This window comes from Bufo bufo, chromosome 1 (genome assembly GCF_905171765.1).
Source record: "Bufo bufo chromosome 1, aBufBuf1.1, whole genome shotgun sequence".
NCBI lineage: Eukaryota > Metazoa > Chordata > Amphibia > Anura > Bufonidae > Bufo > Bufo bufo.
Window position 1 is genome coordinate 17,456,811 of NC_053389.1, and position 20,116 is coordinate 17,476,926.

At 42.6% G+C, this 20,116-nt stretch overlaps 1 protein-coding gene across 1 annotated transcript in view; it reads left to right on the top strand.

The window, feature by feature from the left end:
- The window catches only part of LOC120991506 (sialic acid-binding Ig-like lectin 12), a 95,379-nt gene that overhangs the window by 21,420 nt on the left and 53,843 nt on the right, over positions 1 to 20,116 (top strand). Inside the window, exon 6 of the mRNA XM_040420575.1 lies at positions 279 to 334. Within this exon, the coding sequence (XP_040276509.1) occupies positions 279 to 334 (56 nt within the window). The remainder of the gene's footprint in view (positions 1 to 278; positions 335 to 20,116) is intronic.

Consider the following 20,116-nt stretch of genomic DNA (forward strand, 5'->3'; position numbering starts at 1 on the left):
AGTGAGTGCAGCTCTGGAGTATAACACAGGATGTAACTCAGGATCAGTACAGGATAAGTAATGTAATGTATGTACACAGTGACTGCACCAGCAGAATAGTGAGTGCAGCTCTGGAGTATAACACAGGCTAGAAGTCTGGATGAGTAGAACATCGAAAAAGTTACTGTATTTACAAAGTGAAACAACATTTTCTCTATATGTACACCTAAAGTGAATAAAAAGACTGTGTTCAAATATAGATACAAAAAAAACATCTGAATCTACCATGTTTTTTCTAGGGAATAAACCCAATGGTGGTGAACAGAGAGAAGAAGGAACAGAGTCTACTTATCAGGTACTCTACGTACAGCATATATACAAATATTTAAATAATAGTTCAGATTTTTCTGCTATATGAGCAATGCACTATTTCCATTTCTTGGAAACCATCCCTTGGTATCATGATAACTGAAGGCAGCCATGCAAATTAGTTACTGCAAATACCAGCTAATACCTGCCAACAGGACTGGGTCACCATCTAATGTGTAGGGCGGTTATGGACTCTCCCTCGATGTGTCATGGAAAGCCCAACCATTTCGTTTGCTAAAGTAATGAGTCACCATCAGTGTTCTCTTGTTCCCCTTTCTTCTATGAGTACACATGAGGAGGTTGGGTGTGTGTGCTCTGGTTGGGAGTAGACATTACATTTTCTATCATTGAATTCACTAATGAGACGGGCTCTCAACACATCCCATATATTTTATTAATCCATATTACGTTTAAACATACATTAAAATATTAAAAGTACATTATTTAATGATCCAGGCCTATAATATGCGGAGCTCACGCATAAAACAAAAAAAAATAATGGCTGAACTGGTATATTAAGACTGTGCTTTTTGGACGGTAATTCAGCAGATGTTAATGCCCATATGTTGTTGTTCACATTAATTAGTGATTCAGCAGATATTAATGCCTATAAAATATGTTGTTGTTCACATTGATTGGACTGCGGCTAGTCCCATATGAAGATTACACGTTTAGGCCTCCTGCACACGGCCGTTGTGCGGCCGTTCCGTGCATTGGGGACCGCAATTGCGGTCCCCAATGCATGGGCAACATCCGTGCAGCAGGCCGGACCCATTCAACTTGAATGGGTTCAATGGTCAGTCCACACCGCAAAAAAATATGACATGTCATATTTTTTTGCGGTGCGGAACAACGGAAAGAAACACCAAGGTAGCACTCCAGTTTTCCGTTCCGTGACTCCGTTCCGCATCTCCGGAATTGCGGACCCATTTAAGTGAATGAGACCGCATTCCATGATGCATTAATGAAGTCGAGTTCAGCTTTGGATTTTGACACTGTAATTTATGTGCATAACTGAAGTGTCACGTCATAGACGCAAGGCGAAGCAAATCTCGCAATAGTTGCAGCAAGATGGCAAAAATCTCATTGAAGCCCATTCATTTTACGTTAGTACGGAAGCTGTATTGTTAATGAAGTTTTCAAACCAATCGGGGTGGATATAGCAGTCAGTACCCGATTTGCCTAACACAAGCTGCAACTCTCTTTCTACCGGTCCTGTACCATTTGCACTATTTCTCACAATTTGGCTTGTGCCCTACACCACACTCTACTCTGCCCACTGCTTAACACAGGTAGCATACAGGATCCTGCCTTACATCAGACTCTGCCCACTGCATAACACAGGTGGCATACAGGATCCTGCCTTACATCAGACTCTGCCCACTGCATAACACGGGTAGCATACAGGATCCTGCCTTACATCAGACTCTGCCCACTGCATAACACAGGTAGCATACAGGATCCTGCCTGACATCAGACTCTGCCCACTGCATAACACAGGTAGCATACAGGATCCTGCCTGACATCAGACTCTGCCCACTTGTTATCGTAGGTAGCATACAGGATCCTGCCTTACATCAGACTCTGCCCACTGCATAACACAGGTAGCATACAGGATCCTGCCTTACATCAGACTCTGCCCACTTGTTATCGTAGGTAGCATACAGGATCCTGCCTTACATCAGACTCTGCCCACTGCATAACACAGGTAGCATACAGGATCCTGCCTTACATCAGACTCTGCCCACTGCATAACACAGGTAGCATACAGGATCCTGCCTTACATCAGACTCTGCCCACTGCATAACACAGGTAGCATACAGGATCCTGCCTTACATCAGACTCTGCCCACTGCATAACACAGGTAGCATACAGGATCCTGCCTGACATCAGACTCTGCCCACTTGTTATCGTAGGTAGCATACAGGATCCTGCCTTACATCAGACTCTGCCCACTGCATAACACAGGTAGCATACAGGATCCTGCCTTACATCAGACTCTGCCCACTTGTTATCGTAGGTAGCATACAGGATCCTGCCTTACATCAGACTCTGCCCACTTGTTATCGTAGGTAGCATACAGGATCCTGACTTACATCAGACTCTGCCCACTGCATAACACAGGTAGCATACAGGATCCTGCCTTACATCAGACTCTGCCCACTGCATAACACGGGTAGCATACAGGATCCTGCCTGACATCAGACTCTGCCCACTGCATAACACAGGTAGCATACAGGATCCTGCCTTACATCAGACTCTGCCCACTGCATAACACAGGTAGCATACAGGATCCTGCCTTACATCAGACTCTGCCCACTTGTTATCGTAGGTAGCATACAGGATCCTGCCTTACATCAGACTCTGCCCACTTGTTATCGTAGGTAGCATACAGGATCCTGCCTTACATCAGACTCTGCCCACTTGTTATCGTAGGTAGCATACAGGATCCTGCCTTACATCAGACTCTGCCCACTGCATAACACAGGTAGCATACAGGATCCTGCCTTACATAAGACTCTGCCCACTGCATTACACAGGTAGCATACAGGATCCTGCCTTACATCAGACTCTGCCCACTTGTTATCGTAGGTAGCATACAGGATCCTGCCTTACATCAGACTCTGCCCACTTGTTATCGTAGGTAGCATACAGGATCCTGCCTTACATCAGACTCTGCCCACTGCATAACACAGGTAGCATACAGGATCCTGCCTTACATCAGACTCTGCCCACTTGTTATCGTAGGCAGCATAAATGATCCTGCCTTACATCAGACTCTGCCCACTGCATAACACGGGTAGAATACAGGATCCTGCCTTACATCAGACTCTGCCCACTGCATAACACAGGTAGCATACAGGATCCTGCCTGACATCAGACTCTGCCCACTTGTTATCGTAGGTAGCATACAGGATCCTGCCTTACATCAGACTCTGCCCACTGCATAACACAGGTAGCATACAGGATCCTGCCTTACATCAGACTCTGCCCACTGCATAACACAGGTAGCATACAGGATCCTGCCTGACATCAGACTCTGCCCACTTGTTATCGTAGGTAGCATACAGGATCCTGCCTTACATCAGACTCTGCCCACTTGTTATCGTAGGTAGCATACAGGATCCTGCCTTACATCAGACTCTGCCCACTTGTTATCGTAGGTAGCATACAGGATCCTGCCTTACATCAGACTCTGCCCACTTGTTATCGTAGGTAGCATACAGGATCCTGCCTTACATCAGACTCTGCCCACTGCATAACACAGGTAGCATACAGGATCCTGCCTTACATCAGACTCTGCCCACTTGTTATCGTAGGTAAACTTCAACTGTGAGAGACAGAATCTAAATAAAATCCAGAAAATCGCATTGTATGATTTTAAATAATTAATTAACATTTTATTGCATGAAATAAGTATTTGATACAATAGAAAAACAAAAAAGAGGAACAAATTCCAGATTCCCAATAGTGATGAGCGGCAGGGGCGATATTCGAATTTGAGATATATCATGAATATTTATGCGAATATTTGCCAAATATTTGTGATTTTGTGATATTTATGATATTCTTTTCAATTGCGCTATTATGCGCGCGCGCGTATGCACGCACTATTAGCTACATAAGCGATGAAAATGGTTGGTAGCAATTTTCGAGATAGTGAGGAAGAACTGATCACGGTGAGTAATTGTACATTACAGCACTGTTATAGATCAAAATCCCACGCATATCATAACAATAGCTTTATATGCAGATAGAGTTTTTCAAAGTATTCGATATCGCGCAAATCGCCACTATTGATTTGAATATTTTTGCGCAATACATACAGCTTCACCTTTAATCAGGTCTGACAACATAATACTGATTGGTGCATCCCCCGGTGGGCCCCTAGTCTCCCTCCCCCTGCACAAGTGGCACTTAACACATTAGATTTACTGCACTACACACATATATTTAATCTACAGCACCTCAACCAGCCTATGTTCATATAAAAAACTTGTTCAATTATTTATTATATTCGAATGTATCCGTACTGTGGGAGCCCAAAATAAATTTTACAGGTGGGCCCTAGGTACCCCAGACCGACACTGCATGAAACTCCACAAAATGCCTGCTGGGGAGTGTCGTAATTTATATAGTGAAGAGGTAGGCACCTGTGGCAAACCTAGCCACTTACAGAATGGACAGACCTGATTGTGCATGCAATTAGGGGTGACATGGTGTCATGGCACCTTTAAATGCATGTGCAGTTAATAATAATTATATTCTTACCTGGTAACAGATGCTATAGCGATCTGGGTCTTTGCTGTAACAGATGCCTCGTGCGATCTGGACTAGAGGAATATCTTCTTCTTGATTGGAGAATGGGTCAACGGTCTGCACGTGAGTACCTATAAAAGAAAAGGATCGCACGGTTAATCGTCAGTTGGTGAGCAGCAAGCGAAGAAACCCCCTCCCCCCCATCCCCTTTTAAATTTAATGTCACGGTGTTAGCTTTGGGGTAATAGTCACTCTTTGAGTGGACTAGGTGGATTTTAATTATTTATATGGAGTAATAGTCACTCTTTGAGTGGACTAGGTGGAGTTAATATTTATTTGAATTGGTTTTTCAGATTTAATTCTGTTTAAATATCTTTTAAGTAACGAAAGTAACACCGTGGCCAATTTTATCCAACAAATAAAAGAAATAAATAAAATAAATTGTTTAATACTACTTTGAGTGTTGTATTTATTGTAAGTAAGTGGTTAAATTGGTTACAATGGAGTTTATGACACCATGTCTTTCTTGTCTGTACCTCTTCCCCTCCCCCCTTTTCCTGTCCCATTGTTTCCCCAGCAGGGTGTTGTCTCAGGGACACTGGGAGACCTGTGTAAACTAGCTGCAGTGTCCCCCCTCAATCTCCCATCAGCCCTTGCTATTGTTTGACCCCACTTTTCCTTGTACCATAGTAATCTATGTATTGTATGTAAATGAGGCTGTTGGCGGTTTGAAACCAGGTGCGCATGCCTAGTAAAGTCAGTTGACTCCCAAACTGTGTGTCGTCCAGTCACTGGGGAAATTGTCTCTTGGTTATTGACCTGCTTCTTCAGCTACAAGGGGATTTAAGTGAAGATATTGAGGGTATACCGTGAAGCTCCGCAACAGCACCTTTTTGACTGGTGGCTAGGGAATAGTGATGAGCGGCATGGGCTATATTCAAATTTGTAATATTTCAAGAATAGTTTGTAGAATATTTGTCATATATTTGCAAATTCGAGATTATTTTATTGAATGCGAAAAATCGGCAATGTAAAAATCGCGTAATGAGAATTCATAACGCAAAATACAGGCACGGGTCACTTTGGCTACATTTTTCAAGCTGCTAAAAGTTTCATGAGTTTCTTCTGAGACTGGAGAAAATGGTTGGCACGGCAGAACATTACAATAGCTTTATATGCAGATAGAGTGCTCCAATATTTTCGCGATTGCGCTAATCGTCAGTGATTAGAATATTTTTTCGCACTACGTGCAACTTCACATTTTAGCAGGTCTGACTACAGATTACTGATTGGTGCCCTAAGTATCGTTGTGAACTTGACATTGTTTCCTTCTCATTGGCCCACGAGCAAAAAGCAGAGAGGAAACATGTGTTCAGATGGAAAAAAATGCAGAAAATTCGATATAACGAATATATTGCACTATATTCTAAATATTCGCAAATTCTCAAAGTGGCGATATTCGAGCTAAAAATTCGCTTTCGAATATTCTCTCAACACTGCTAGGGATGTTGCTAAGCTGTGACAAAGCCTTCTCATTGACCCACAAGCAAGAGGAAGGGAGGGATGATCACATGATGTGTATGTACTGTGTTAAAAAAAAACAACGAATATTCGTCATTACGAATACATAGCACTAAAATTCGTAATGCGAATATTCGCACTCAACACTACTTCCCAATAAAAACGATGGTCTTTATTAAACAAGCGATAAAAACTCCCATAGAATAAACACTTTTATCTATTTATTTATGAATAAAAGTGTTTTTTCTATGGGAGCTTTTATCGCTTGCTTAATAAAGACCATTGTTTTTTATTGGGAACCTGGAATTTGTTCCTCTTTTTTGGATTTACCTTTGGTGCTGTGTTCCAAGCACTTCCGTGCCTTCCAAAACGATGAGCCTATATTGTATACAATAGAAAAACAGAACTTAATATTCGGTACAGAAGCCTTTGTTTGCAATTACAGAGGTCAGATGTTTCCTGTAGTACTTGACCAAGTTTGCACAAACTGCAACAGGGATTTTGGCCCACTCCTCCATACAGTTCTTCTCCACATATTTCAAGTTTCAGGGCTGTGACTAGGCTGTTGAGTTTCAGCTCCCTCCAAATATTTTTGATTGGGTATAGGTCTGGAGGCTGGCTAGGCCACTCCAGGACCTTAAAATGCTCCTTAATTGTCCTGGCTGTGTGTTTGGGGTCATTGTCATGCTAGAAGACCCAGCCACGACCCATCTTCAATGCTCTTACTGAGGGAAGGAGGCTGTTGGCCAAATTCTCGTGATACATGGCCCCATCCATCCTCCCTTAATAATACAGTGCAGTCATCCTGTCCCCTTTGCAGAAAAGCACCCCCAAAGTATGATGTTTCCGCCCCATGCTTCACAGTTGGGACGGTGCTCTTGGGGTTGTACTCATCCTTCTTCTTCCTCCAAACACAGCGAGTGGAGTTAATACCAAAAAGATCTATTTTGGTCTCATCTGACCACATGACCTTCTCCCATGCCTCCCCTGGATCATCTAGATGGTCATTGGCGAACTTCAAATTGGCCTGAACATGTTCTTGTGTGAGCAGGGGGACCTTGCGTGCCCTGCAGGATTTTAATCCATGATGGTATTGTGTGTTACTAACAGTAATCTTTGAGACTGTGGTCCCCGCTATCTTCAAGTCATTGACCAGGTCCTCATGTGTAGTTCTGGGCTGATTCCTGACCTTTCCCAGAATCATCCTTTCCCCACGAGGCGAGATCTTGCATGGAGCCCAAGACTAGGGAAAATTGACAGACATCTTCCATTTTCTAATAATTGCTCCTACAGTTGTTGCCTTCTCACCAAGCTGCTTGCCTATTGTCCTGTAGCCCATCCCAGCCTTGTGCAGGTCTACAATTTTGTCCCTGGTCTCCTTAGACAGCTCTTTGGTCTTGGTCATGGTGGAGAGGTTGGAGTGTGATTGACTGAGTGTGTGGAAAGGTGTCTTTTATACAGGTAACAAGTTCAAACAGGTGCAATTAATACAGGTAAAGAGTGCAAAGTAGGAGGGCTTCTTAAAGAAAAACTAACAGGTCTGTGAGAGCCAGAATTCTTGCTGGTTGGTAGGTGATCAAATACTTATTTCATGCAATAAAATGCAAATTGATTATTTAAAAATTATACAATATGATTTCCTGGATTTTTAGATTCTGTCTCTCACAGTTGAAGTGTACCTGCGATAAAAATTACAGACCTCTCCATTCTTTGTAGGTGGGAAAACTTTGCTATTGTATCAAACACTTATTTTCTCCACTGTAGATAGATAGATAGAAATTTTACAAAATTATTGAAAGTTGGTTACGTAATAAAAGAATAGATGTATAAACTTTGTTTTGAAGGATTTAATAGGACAGAAAGACGACATCTACTACAACATAAGAACACAATGATAATGAAGTTCTACAATTTCTGCAAGCTGGTTCTTTGCATGTTCACATCACTTCTTATAAGTAATCAGTGATTCCTATAGTCTACCTGTTGTTAATTTTCTTTATAAATTTATGAAGGTTCAATTCTGTGCAGATTTTTTTTACAATGCTTCTATCAGATCTTTTTTTTTTTTTTTTGGTCTACCCAATTAAATAATATGATCCCAGCAACCGCTTCTGATAGATTATTGGTCAACAGCCTCCTGCATGTCAGTTGCTGTGACGCTACAACTCCTGACATGCACACTTGCTCAGCTGTTCTCAGAAGTCCCATAATAGTGAATTCAGCATGCTGGGATTTGTAGTTTTGCAACAGCTTGGAGTTCTGGAGGTTGTTGGACCCTGCAGATAGACAGGTATGGGATGGATGGATAGATATGAGATAGATATATATTAGATAGATAGATAGATAGATAGATAGATGAGTGTGACGGTCTGTCTAACTCTCACCATCACGGGTTCCCCTTTTCTTCAGCCGGACAGCAATTAAGTCACACATGCGGACTAGTATAACCCCCCACACATGAGCCAAGGCTTAATGCTGGGTAAACCAAGTATACATTTATTGGCACACACGCATCCAATTATATAGTGTACAGAACACCTCCCCCACAGCCTGGGAGATGATTGAGTTACAAACTAAGCCAACCCCCAACTTCTCCAGTAAAGAACAATACAGAATTGTAAAACACTACTGTGATGTGATTTTCCTGAACAGATGCAGGGTTTGTGGCATTCTAGGGTTTCCCCTCTGCTCCGGGAACCGAACAAACAGCCGAAATGAAGGAAATAAATGAACGAAAAGGGGGCGAACGGGTCCATAGTGAAGGGGTCTCCTTCACAATGAGATAGATAGATAGATAAAATTCCACTTCACTCCCAAAAAGTTCAATAGTAGTTTTCTTGAAAAAAGGCTCAGTAAGAGGGACAGCTATGGAACAGTTTGGGAGTGCCTTGAAATAGTTTTATTACTTATTTGGAGGCATGATCGTGTGTTCAGGTACTGGTACGCCATCCTTACTTGAACATAGCGGTGCAGCTCTGATTTATTGTTAAAAATGAAAGCAATGAATTGTGCGCGCAGTCTCTACCAACTGTCCCCTTGTGTAGAGATTTATACTGGGAGTACTGCGCAGTCTGATCACGTTTGTGTAAGTAAGTTCTTAAAATTGAGGTATAGTCCTCCCCTAAATATGTGTAGATATTGGGGGTACTGAATTGTATAGTCCCAATTGGGTATATATAGTCTCAATTCGGTCTATACACCTCTATTTTTCCAATAGACTGTCCACCTTTCTACAGCGTGCAGAATAAGTATTAAAAACTCTATATCTCCGGTTGTAAAGACTTGACACAGGACGGCACAACCTACATATGCGTGGAGTGGTATAGTACTGAATACACAGCCACATTCTTGTTTTATCTCATATGCATGCAATATATTGACCGTATAGTCTGGCACTCTTATGATATAGAGTTTGCTGCAACTGAATACCACCTCCCTGATAAATAAGCTCCGGGTATCAGGTACCTATATGTGTTGAAAGATTCACCTGGTATACCGCTACAATAGGGGATTTCTGCACGCTATACAAAGGTGGACAGTCTATCGGAAACATAGAGGTTTGTAGACCTAATTGAGGCTATATATACCCAATTGGGACTATACAATTCAGTACCCCCAATATCTACACATATTTAGGGGAGGACTATACCCTAATTTTAAGAGCTTACTTACACAAACGTGATCACACTGCACAGTACTTCCAGTATAAATCTCTACACACGGGGACAGTTGGTAGAGACTGCGCACGCAATTCATTGCTTTTATTTTTATTTGTTATTTTTAATACTTATTGTGTTTTTATATGTATTGATTTAAGATATCAACAATATATTATCTATAGATATCTATATTGAGAATAAAAGGTTTTATACGCGATTGGTGCATTCACAGTGGTCCATGTATTGCTAGTTATTGACTGCCCCCCGATTTCATTTTATTTTTCATTTTGTACTACTACGGCATTGGGGGTGCCGAGGGGTGTGCACCTGTCCTGTGTTTTTTGGGTGGAGTCGCTAAGTTTTTATTCAAGATTTCAGAGACAAACTATATATGGCAGACATGTGTATTTGGTACTTACTTCCTCTTTAAGTGACTAATGTTGCTGTCATCCAGTTGCTACACTAATCAGCTGAGCAGCACTCATATGATTTCACATGACCACGCTACTGGTGTTATCGCCCGATTGTGTGGTGTCTGATATCCACTGTCCTCCATCTCTTTAATACAGGATGTAAAATACAGCTGACATTTTGCTACAATTGCGAGAATCAGAGTTATTCCAGATTCCAGAAATGTAACTCCTCAGATGCCACAGACAATGTTGAGCGCAGCATCTAATTGGTTTGACAGAGGGAGTTGGTACTCTCTGTCTCCCCATTGGTGCTATAAGCCATTATAATGTTGTGCGACTGCTCGAGTTCCCATGGCACTTAATGGGAGTTTTTCCCCTATACTGACCGTTATAGAACACTAACACCATTATCAGCATTATAGTCCCCATATGTGAATGCTACTTACTGTTTAGCTGGCCGTCGCATATTTTCTTCAAAAAACACTTTTATTCAATATGCAAATTAGGTCTGAAGGTGCCCAGGGGCGTCATTCAAGCGACCGTTGCCCAGGCTCCTTGTCGCTATTCATCTGAAACCCCTCCCCTTTCACCACTCTGGCTCGCCATAGGTTCTTCTTATTACCTCCTCCCTTCAGTGTGAACTTCCGCCCATAATGGGTAATGCTGTGCGCAGGCGCGGTGATTCGGGTGCATGGCGCAGGCGCGGCATTTCACACTGAAGGGAGGAGGTAATCAGAAGAACCTAGGGCGGGCCAGAGTGGTGAAAGGGGAGGGGTTTCAGATGAACAGCGACGAGGGGGCCTGGGCACCGACCGCTTGAACGCCGCCCCTGGGCACCTTCAGACCTAATTTGCATATTGAATAAAAGTGTTTTTTGAAGAAAATAAGCGACGGCCAGCTAAACAGTAAGTAGCATTCACATATGGGGACTATAATGCTGATAATGGTGTTAGTGTTCTATAACGGTCAGTATAGGGGTGAAAGACTCCCTTTATGGGCCTAAAAATGGTCCAAAGGTCTGCCAAGTAGATAAGACAGCTAGGCCATGCCTATAAATTTGATATTGACAATTGTAATGATCCACAGAATAATAATTTTCCACTATACAAAATAAGCATGTGTAATATGCATTACATTGTACGTATCTCACAAAGGTGGCATTAAAAACACAACAGCAAAAAAATAATCTTTTATTGTAGATGAAAAAATATATATATTGTGTTCTTAAGGGGTTAAAAGTTTTTACGGAAGCAGATGTGGATCTGCTGTGCCACTGAATAGATTTAACTGGGGGATACTTATAATGGCCTAACCTAGCAGACCCCTGGTCTTCACCCTTAACCTTTATACAGACATCTGTGCTCTGCTGCAGGGGAACCAACAGGCAACTGTCTCCTGGAGTGGACTCTGTTCACTAACTTCTGTCTAACTGGGGCCAAGAGACACCAGTGCCGAGCACCAGGGGATCCGGCAAAACCATAGTCAGGGACAGGCCAAGGTCAGGGCAAACAGAGTTTATGCAATAAAGGGTAGGTCAGGGTAGGCAGATAAGGGTCAATGTGAGGAACATAAAGAGGCAGGTCAGGCAGCAAAGGGTTAAATTCAGAAACAGGCAGATATCCGTATACAGACAAGCAACAAGACAATGATTAATCTTTACAGGAAATTAGACTACAACACCCTAGTTCTCAGGCACCTACTCACAGAGGGAGGTGTCGTAAATACCCTAAGGTGGCAAGCCATTGGGCAGGGAAAACTAAGGTGCTCACACTTTCCCTTTACTGTTGTTCGGGTGGTTGTGCCAACCAGGGAGGGGCAGTAGGAATCTGGTGGAACAAACTGCCAAAGAAACAGTACAGGATACCCAGTGAGTGCTCCAGCGGCCATGCCTACCAGGGAATTTGAGACAGCAGTGGACATATACGGCCATCCTTACACCTCCTCTTTTTTATCTAGACTGCAGAAAGGACTGATGACTTGATGCTCTCAGCAGGCTCCTGGGATCTCCCCCCAGGACCAAAACCCTTCCAGTCCACTAAGTAATTTTTTTCCCATTCTTCGTAACATAAGGCCTCAGGCCTCAAGGGCTTGAGATGAGACACATGAAAGGAGTTAGAAAAGTGAAAGGAATATGACAGATGGGTTTGATTTGTCTTAAAACATCAAATGCATGAAATAAGCAAGGTGAGAACTTTGGCCAAGGGTACCTTTAGCCAAATATTCCTGGAGAATAACCAGACTCTGTTTCCAGCAGAGAAATGTGGTGGCAGCTGGTGTTTTCTGCCTGCAGACTTCTTCATAAAATCAGACGCCTTGTCCAAAGAAGCTTTAGTCCCTTGTCAAATTTGGAGGAAACTCCTGAGTGTAGCATCAACAGCTCATACTTTATAAGGTGTTGGATATAGGGACAGAAGACATCTTTAATGAATAGATCTGTGTGGGAAGACTGGAAAGAGGGACAATATGTGCCATCTTAGAAAAACAACCCACAACCACCTACTGTATATTAGATGGTGAATGGATGGTGAAAGTTTCATAATAAAATTTAATATGCTGTCACAGAGCATCATGTACAGACGAAGGTATGAGTAAGCCGGCAGGTCTCTACCGAGGGGACTTGTACTAGGCACATTTGGTACAGGAGAGAAAATTGTCTTGGACATCCTGGGAATGCATAAGCCACCAGTAGTAGTGGGAAAAAATGTCTTGTGGAAACAGAATTTCCTGTCATTTTAGATTTATGCCCCATGCAAGGATCCTCCAGAACATGAGTAGATTAAATGATCCAGGCTGGATCACTGATGTGACAAGGCTCTTGCTATTGGTCATCAAGATCAAAGTACTGGGAAAGGGCATCTGCCTTGACATTTTTTTCCGCAGGATAGAAGTGCAAGATACATACAATGGGCAGACAAACATCCTTCAGAAGATGTCTCCAATCCTTGAGAGCTACATCATTTTATGGCACGCAGCTCAAGTGTGTATGATAGTTCAGTCCTGAACTTTACTGGATTGGGTGGAGTAGTCAGTGGGAATGGTAGCATAAAAGCAGCGTGAGGAGGGCCTGAATTGGGGTCTGATTGTCCAATAGTGAGATTGCCTACCAGATATAACTAAGCAGAACATGGAAAGCTTCATGCAAACACATGGAACTGTGACCATGAGACAGAGCCTTTGAATGTGTGACCAAAGAGAGAGAGAGATTGTCATGGATAAATAAAAACAGTTGAGAGTTTGGTATTAGACTATGTAAATTAACCTAGTCTGGGTGTGGATGAAGAGACAACAAACACCCATCTGTAATACCCAAAGAGGTTGCACTCTTGGTGCATAAAGAGACTGTCACAGTATCTAAGGGCTCTGTATATGATATGACCAGTAGAGAAGGGTGGAACCAAAGCTCAGGAGACTGATAGGCATTAAATTCCCAGTAGAATGTTAGAGAGAGATAGAGAGATGTGATGTTCAAGAGAGAAATCATGAGTGACATGTTCCCCATCATAGAATTTACCCACTGTTCCAATTGATGACATGCATGAAGGTGGAGCCAAGGTAACTATGGCAGTAGAGGACTGATGGATTCAGACATGAAGTAGATGGAGGTCTACTCTGTATGCATGACTCCCATCTGAAGATTCATGTTTACTGTAGCATAAAGCTCTGGAAAAAATATTCTGGTGGAATATACTACAGACAAGGACGTTTCAAACATACTGTAGGTACTGGGTCACCAAAGCCTAATTCAGAAAGTTACCTGTGAAATGGGAATCCAAGCAGACCTGTATAACGGATGTCACTGCTTAATAGACCCATGGAAATTGTCAATTTTGGAGAGAGAGTGTATTCACCTAGAGATGTCTCACCTATGAACTCTAGGCATTGGAGTTTCCTGACTTGAGCTAACAAATTCTCACATAATGACCTGTGTCACCACAGTAGAGGCAAAAGTTAGGGTGGGTTCCCATATTCCATATGCGTCCACAATTCCATTTTACCGTTCCGTTATAACAGGGTTATAGCGAAATATAACGGAATTTAAGGACGGAATGCAAAACGGAACCTTTTGGAGGCATTTGGTTTTGCTCTGTCCTTAGGCTACTTTCACACTAGCGTTAATATTTTCCGGTATTGAGATCCGTCATAGGGTCTCAATACCGGAAAAAAATGCTTCCATTTTGTCCCCATTTATTGTCATTGGGGACAAAACGTAACTGAACAGAATGGAATGCTCCAAAAAGCAATTCTCACACCGGAGAGCAGCATGCTGAATTTTTCTTTCCGTCCTGGGATGCGGAGCAAGACGTCATGACCCACAATGCAAGCCAATGGACACAATAGAAAATGGATCCGTCCCCCATTGACTTTCAATGGAGTTCATAACGGATCCGTCTTGGCTATGTTTAAGATAATACAACCAGATCCGTTCAAAACGGATACAGAAACATAGAAACATAGAATGTGTCGGCAGATAGGAACCATTTGGCCCATCTAGTCGGCCCAATATACTGAATACTATGAATAGCCCCTGGCCCTATCTTATATGAAGGATAGCCTTATGCCTATCCCATGCATGCTTAAACTCCTTCACTGTATTTGCAGCTACCACTTCTGCAGGAAGGCTATTCCATGCATCCACTACTCTCTCAGTAAAGTAATACTTCCTGATATTACTTTTAAACCTATAAAAACATAGATGTTTGTATTATCAGTAACGGAAGCGTTTTTGCTCAACCCAGGAAAAAGGCTAGTGTGAAAGTAGCCTAATAAATTTCTATGGGCACAAATGATGGTTCCGTTTTCGTTCCGTTATGTACGACGAAAAATAAAGTCCTGTCGACATTTTTTTTTTTTCCGTCATACATACCGATGTAACATGGTTAGCACTCCATTTTTCTGAGATTTCTGAGTTTGGTTATCTAATCTAAGCAAACACCTTCAATTGATTTTCAATGGCTTTTGTCTCAAGATAATGAAATTATTATGAGTTAAGAAATTTGAGTTAACAGCCGGAGTGCTAACCATGGTACATCTGTAATGGAACGAAACAGAAACAGCTCTGAGGATAGAGTTTAAAAATGGATGGCAGACATACCGTATTTTTCGCTTTATAAGACGCACTTTTTCCCCCAAAAAAGTGGGGGGAAAATGGCAGTGCGTCTTATAAAGCGAACACTGCCATGTTTACTTTGGTGATGCTGATACATCGCAAGCCGCGATGTATCAGAGGGGTGGGAGGAGGGGACGGAGGCTGGCAAAACTTGCAGCGGGGCCCGATGCAGTCACTGTACTGTAATACATCGGACCCCGCTCACGGCAATTATCACATGTACAGTCTATAATCTTCAAGCAGTATCTCTGCTTTTAACTAGGGCAATCCTCTGTAGTGCTACTCACTATGAAAGCGGCAGGCAGAGCGGCAGCGTAACCTCGCGATGCTCCCTCATTCACGCTCCTCCCACTTCCTTCATGAATGAAGTGGGAGGAGCGTGAATGAGTGAGTATCGCGAGGTTACCCTGCCGCCCTGCCTGCCGCTTTCATAGTGAGTTGCACTACAGAGGATTGCCCTAGTTAAAAGCAGAGATACTGCTTGAAGATTATAGACTTTACATATGAAAACTGCTTCATTACAATCTGCTTTCTTCTATAACAGTACTCACTATGAAAGCAGCGGTCCAGCCGGCGCGTGACGTCACTCACTCGGTCATGCTCCTCCCACTTCATTAATGAAGCTGGCAGGAGCGCGACTGACTGAGTGAGTGACGTCACGTGCTGCTTTTATAGTGAGTACTGGTCTAGAAGAAAGCAGAGCATTTAAAAGATTTTACATATAAAGTCTACTGTGTGTCCTGAGGTGTAATGGGGGTCACTATTTGCACAGGGACAATATACTGTGACACATATGATACTGTGACCAGCATAAGATGATCTTATGCTGGTCACAGTATCATATGTGTCACAGTATATTGTCCCTGTGTGAATAGTGACCCCCATTACATAAGATGCTATATATGATGCTACATCCCCCATAGTAGTGTATCATCCACACATCCCCTCATAACAATGCGTCATCCACAGGTCCCCCCATAACTGCGTCATCCACAGGTCCCCCCATAACAGTGTCATCCACAGGTCCCCCCATAACAGTGTCATCCACAGGTCCCCCATAACAGTGTCATCCACAGGTCCCCCCATAAGTGTCATCCACAGGTCCCCCCATAACAGTGCGTCATCCACAGGTCCCCCCATAACAGTGCGTCATCCACAGATCCCCATAACAGTGCGTCATCCACAGGTCCCCCCATAACAGTGCGTCATACACAGACCACCATTAGTTCAAAACCAAGAAAAGCACACCTTTTGGTTCAAATATTTTTTTTCTTATTTTCCTCCTCAAAAATCTAGGTGCGTCTTATCATCAGGTGCGTCTTATAAAGCGAAAAATACGGTAATATCTGATGGAGACATAATAGGAAAGAAGCTTCCAGAAAATTGTAGGTCAGAGGATCACCTCATTCCCAGAGGGGTGTCACCCAGGCTAAGGCTTCTCCGGACAGGAGGCACAAAAGAAAAGAGATTTTTGCCCAGGCAGTAGGAAACTGGTGAGCCTGCAATTCAAAAAGGATTGGTGTGTTGATTCAAGAATCCATGACAGATCTTTGGATCTCCTTTGGATCTCTGAGGTTGTGATGCAGATGATGCAGCTTGTGGGGGCAGTGCAGGAGTGGTAACCTTCGGAGTCCAGACAACCAGAAATTAAGTTTAAATATTAAAGTAGTTGTTCCTAGTGAATGCACTGACTGCTTAATCCCACCTTGGGTGGGCTTGCGGGATCCATGGCCTGAGCAAATTGTTACAGAAGTGGATGTGAATCTACTGTACAACTGAACAAATATGATTTGGGAATACTCCTAAAGGCATCATCTTGGAAGACTTCTGGTCTTCACTCTTTAACCCGTATACAGTAATCTTGACTTCACTGCAGTAGAACCATCAGATCTCTATCTTGTAGCGTAGTCTTTGTTTAATTACTGGTGACCCACGGGGGTCAAGAGAAGGAGCAGGATGTGCCCGGGATGAGATACAAAAGAAACAGTACATGACAGTACATTGTGCCATAACAAGGTTGGAATCATAATAAAATATTTGTTGGTCTATGTGTAATACTCCAGAGTTGTTACTATTTCACACTTTGCTTACTGCATTTTATATATTTCTTATGCAATGTGAATTTAATGACATGTAATGCACTTTTTTTCACCAGCAGATGGGGTTGACAATTTTTGATAACAGGAATAGAACTTACCATTCTATTCCTCCTCTCTTCGTTTGAGTGGGCTGGTCCGACTTTCTGCCAAGGGTGGAGCTGAGCTAGGAAAAGTCAGTCTGACGAAGGCACGCCGAAACGCGCGTTGGGGTAGCGCCACCCTGGGTCTCTTTGCACACGGTCTGTTCAGGTGAGCTCCGGTCTCCTGCTGCCCCCCTCTGGCTGTGTGATCCTTCGGTCCACTTGCACTTTGCTTTTCTTTATGCAACATACTTCCATCTCTCATGTGTTTGCATTCTGCCATTGGGGGTGCATGAGATGACCTTGCTCTACCTGGCATTTTATGGTTTGATCATCTTCTTACTTATTTCATGGGTTGGGCACTGTACCCAGTACTTTCTGTTCCCATGCTATATATCATTTCATTACCATATTCCTCCATCTCCATATCCATGTGCTTTTCTCCCCAGGGTGGCGCTCTTTCTTGTTCTCCGCTCTCATCACCTTGCTTTACGGCATCTTATGTACTATTTTTATTGATTTTCTGTCATTTTTAACATGCTTCAATAAAATTTATATAGATTTTTGGTACTATGAGCTCTCTTTCTATTTGTTTCTAAGGATGTAGAGTGAGGTGGGAGGTGGGATGTGGTCCATTTCCCATGAGGCCCTAAGAGACAGCTCATCTGTGAGGACCACTACTCCACAGAGTCTGCAGGGTCCAAGGCCACAGAAGATTGGCAAGCTACAACGTATTAGTCCGCAGAGTGATCAAGCTATCAAGACTCTGCTGCAGAAGTGGTGGGAAACATGTTAAGACACCATTAAGGCACTTCAGGATGGGTCACTGTACAGAGATCAGGCAACGTTCATGATAAGAAGCAACAGGTCAAATCCAAAAGTTAGGCAGAAATTGGTGCACAGAACAGGCAAAAAAGCTACAGCACACCTTAAAGGAAAATTAGAGAACTAAAACTTGTTGGTCAGTCATCTTTCTGTAAGAGAAGGTGCTTCAGATACCCATAGGTGGCCAGCAATTGGCTGAGGAAGAAAATAGTGCATGCTGACCCTTTAAGACCCACAGAGAGAGCATGCACACCCCCTGTTGACAGAGAGAGAGGGACTGCCAATAGGAATCAGGCCTCAGCCTGTAGAAGGATCTATAGCACTGCTCTGGTGTCCGAGCAGAGCCCTGGAGCTATAAAGTTGGTGATGAAGGTAGTGAACGTGCCCACCAGCAGGAATAGAGCAGTGTTGTCATAAAAATGGGATCATGACAAAACCTGTGATGGCCTAGGGCAGTGATGGTGAACCTTTTACAGACCGAGTGCCCAAACTGCATCCCAAAACCAACTTATTTATCGCAAAGTGCCAACACGGCAATTTAACCTGAATGCAAATATAGTATATCTTCCATGTACGTAATCATTTAGCTATAGCCTGCCTACATTCAGTGCGCTGCCTGCGCTGTTCATAGTGCGCCCTGCGTTGATAAATGTAGGAAAAGCCTAAGGCATATTGGTACACCATAGACTTTTTTCCAGGGTGCGGGTGCCTACAGAGAGGACTCTGAGTGCCACCTCTGGCACCCGTGCCATAGGTTCGCCACCACTGGCCTAGGGTAATCAATGAGACAGTATCATAATAAAATCCCTAAGTGCTCTAGGGTAATGAACAGGATCATGATAAATCCATGGTGGTCCAAAAGAGTTATTGGGATTATGTTACATACCTAGTGGTCTACGATAATGAATGGCATCATGATAAAAATCCATGATGTTTTACTTTAGGGTAATAAATAAGATGTTAAGATAAGTCCCTGGTGGTCTAGAGTAATGGATTGACTCATGATAAAATCACTGATGGCTTGGGGCAGTGAAGGGGTTGTGTATACAAATGCATTCCCCGAATAAAAAAAAATTGGACATCTCAGCCCCCTGCAGATGAACTGGATGCTAACCCCTTGTTGTGTGAACCAATACGCTATTTTGAAATACAGTTTTCTGCAAACAGAATAAGGAAATGAAGAAAAAGAGAACTTGGTTGGGCATTGAGGATTCTTCTACCAGTTGAAAGAACAGAAGGAGTTTAGGAGTCCAATCTGTGAGTATTACCCATTTTACAAACTACAGTATTCCATTGAATTCCTGTGTACATGTAATGGGTGACATTATCAGACTGATTTTACCGGTGCTATGGGAATAAGAATTATTTTACATTAGTATTAGCGTTTAATTCCCATCTTTGGTTTTCATGACTGAGACTGGAATAAACATATAGTAAGTGGCGGACAGGGATGGAGTTTTGGAAACCTTGTAGCACAGCCCAATCAGCTGGGCTGCCATTTACCAGGGTAATTCCTATCTCAGCCATGAAAGGCTGAGATGAGAATAAACTATAAATCTTTAAAATGTGTGGTCCTCCTCATGATGCACTGATTACAAGTTTAGCTGTTACATCTGTATATATCTGTGTCTTATTTTGTTTAAAAGGTTGCTTTTTTTTAATAAGAGATAGAGATGTATCTATTTATCTATCTATCTGTACATTGTTCTCATACGTATCTATCAGTGCATATACCTATCCATCTTACCACTCTTTCATATAATATACAGGTGAAACTCGAAAAATTTGAATATCGTGCAAAAGT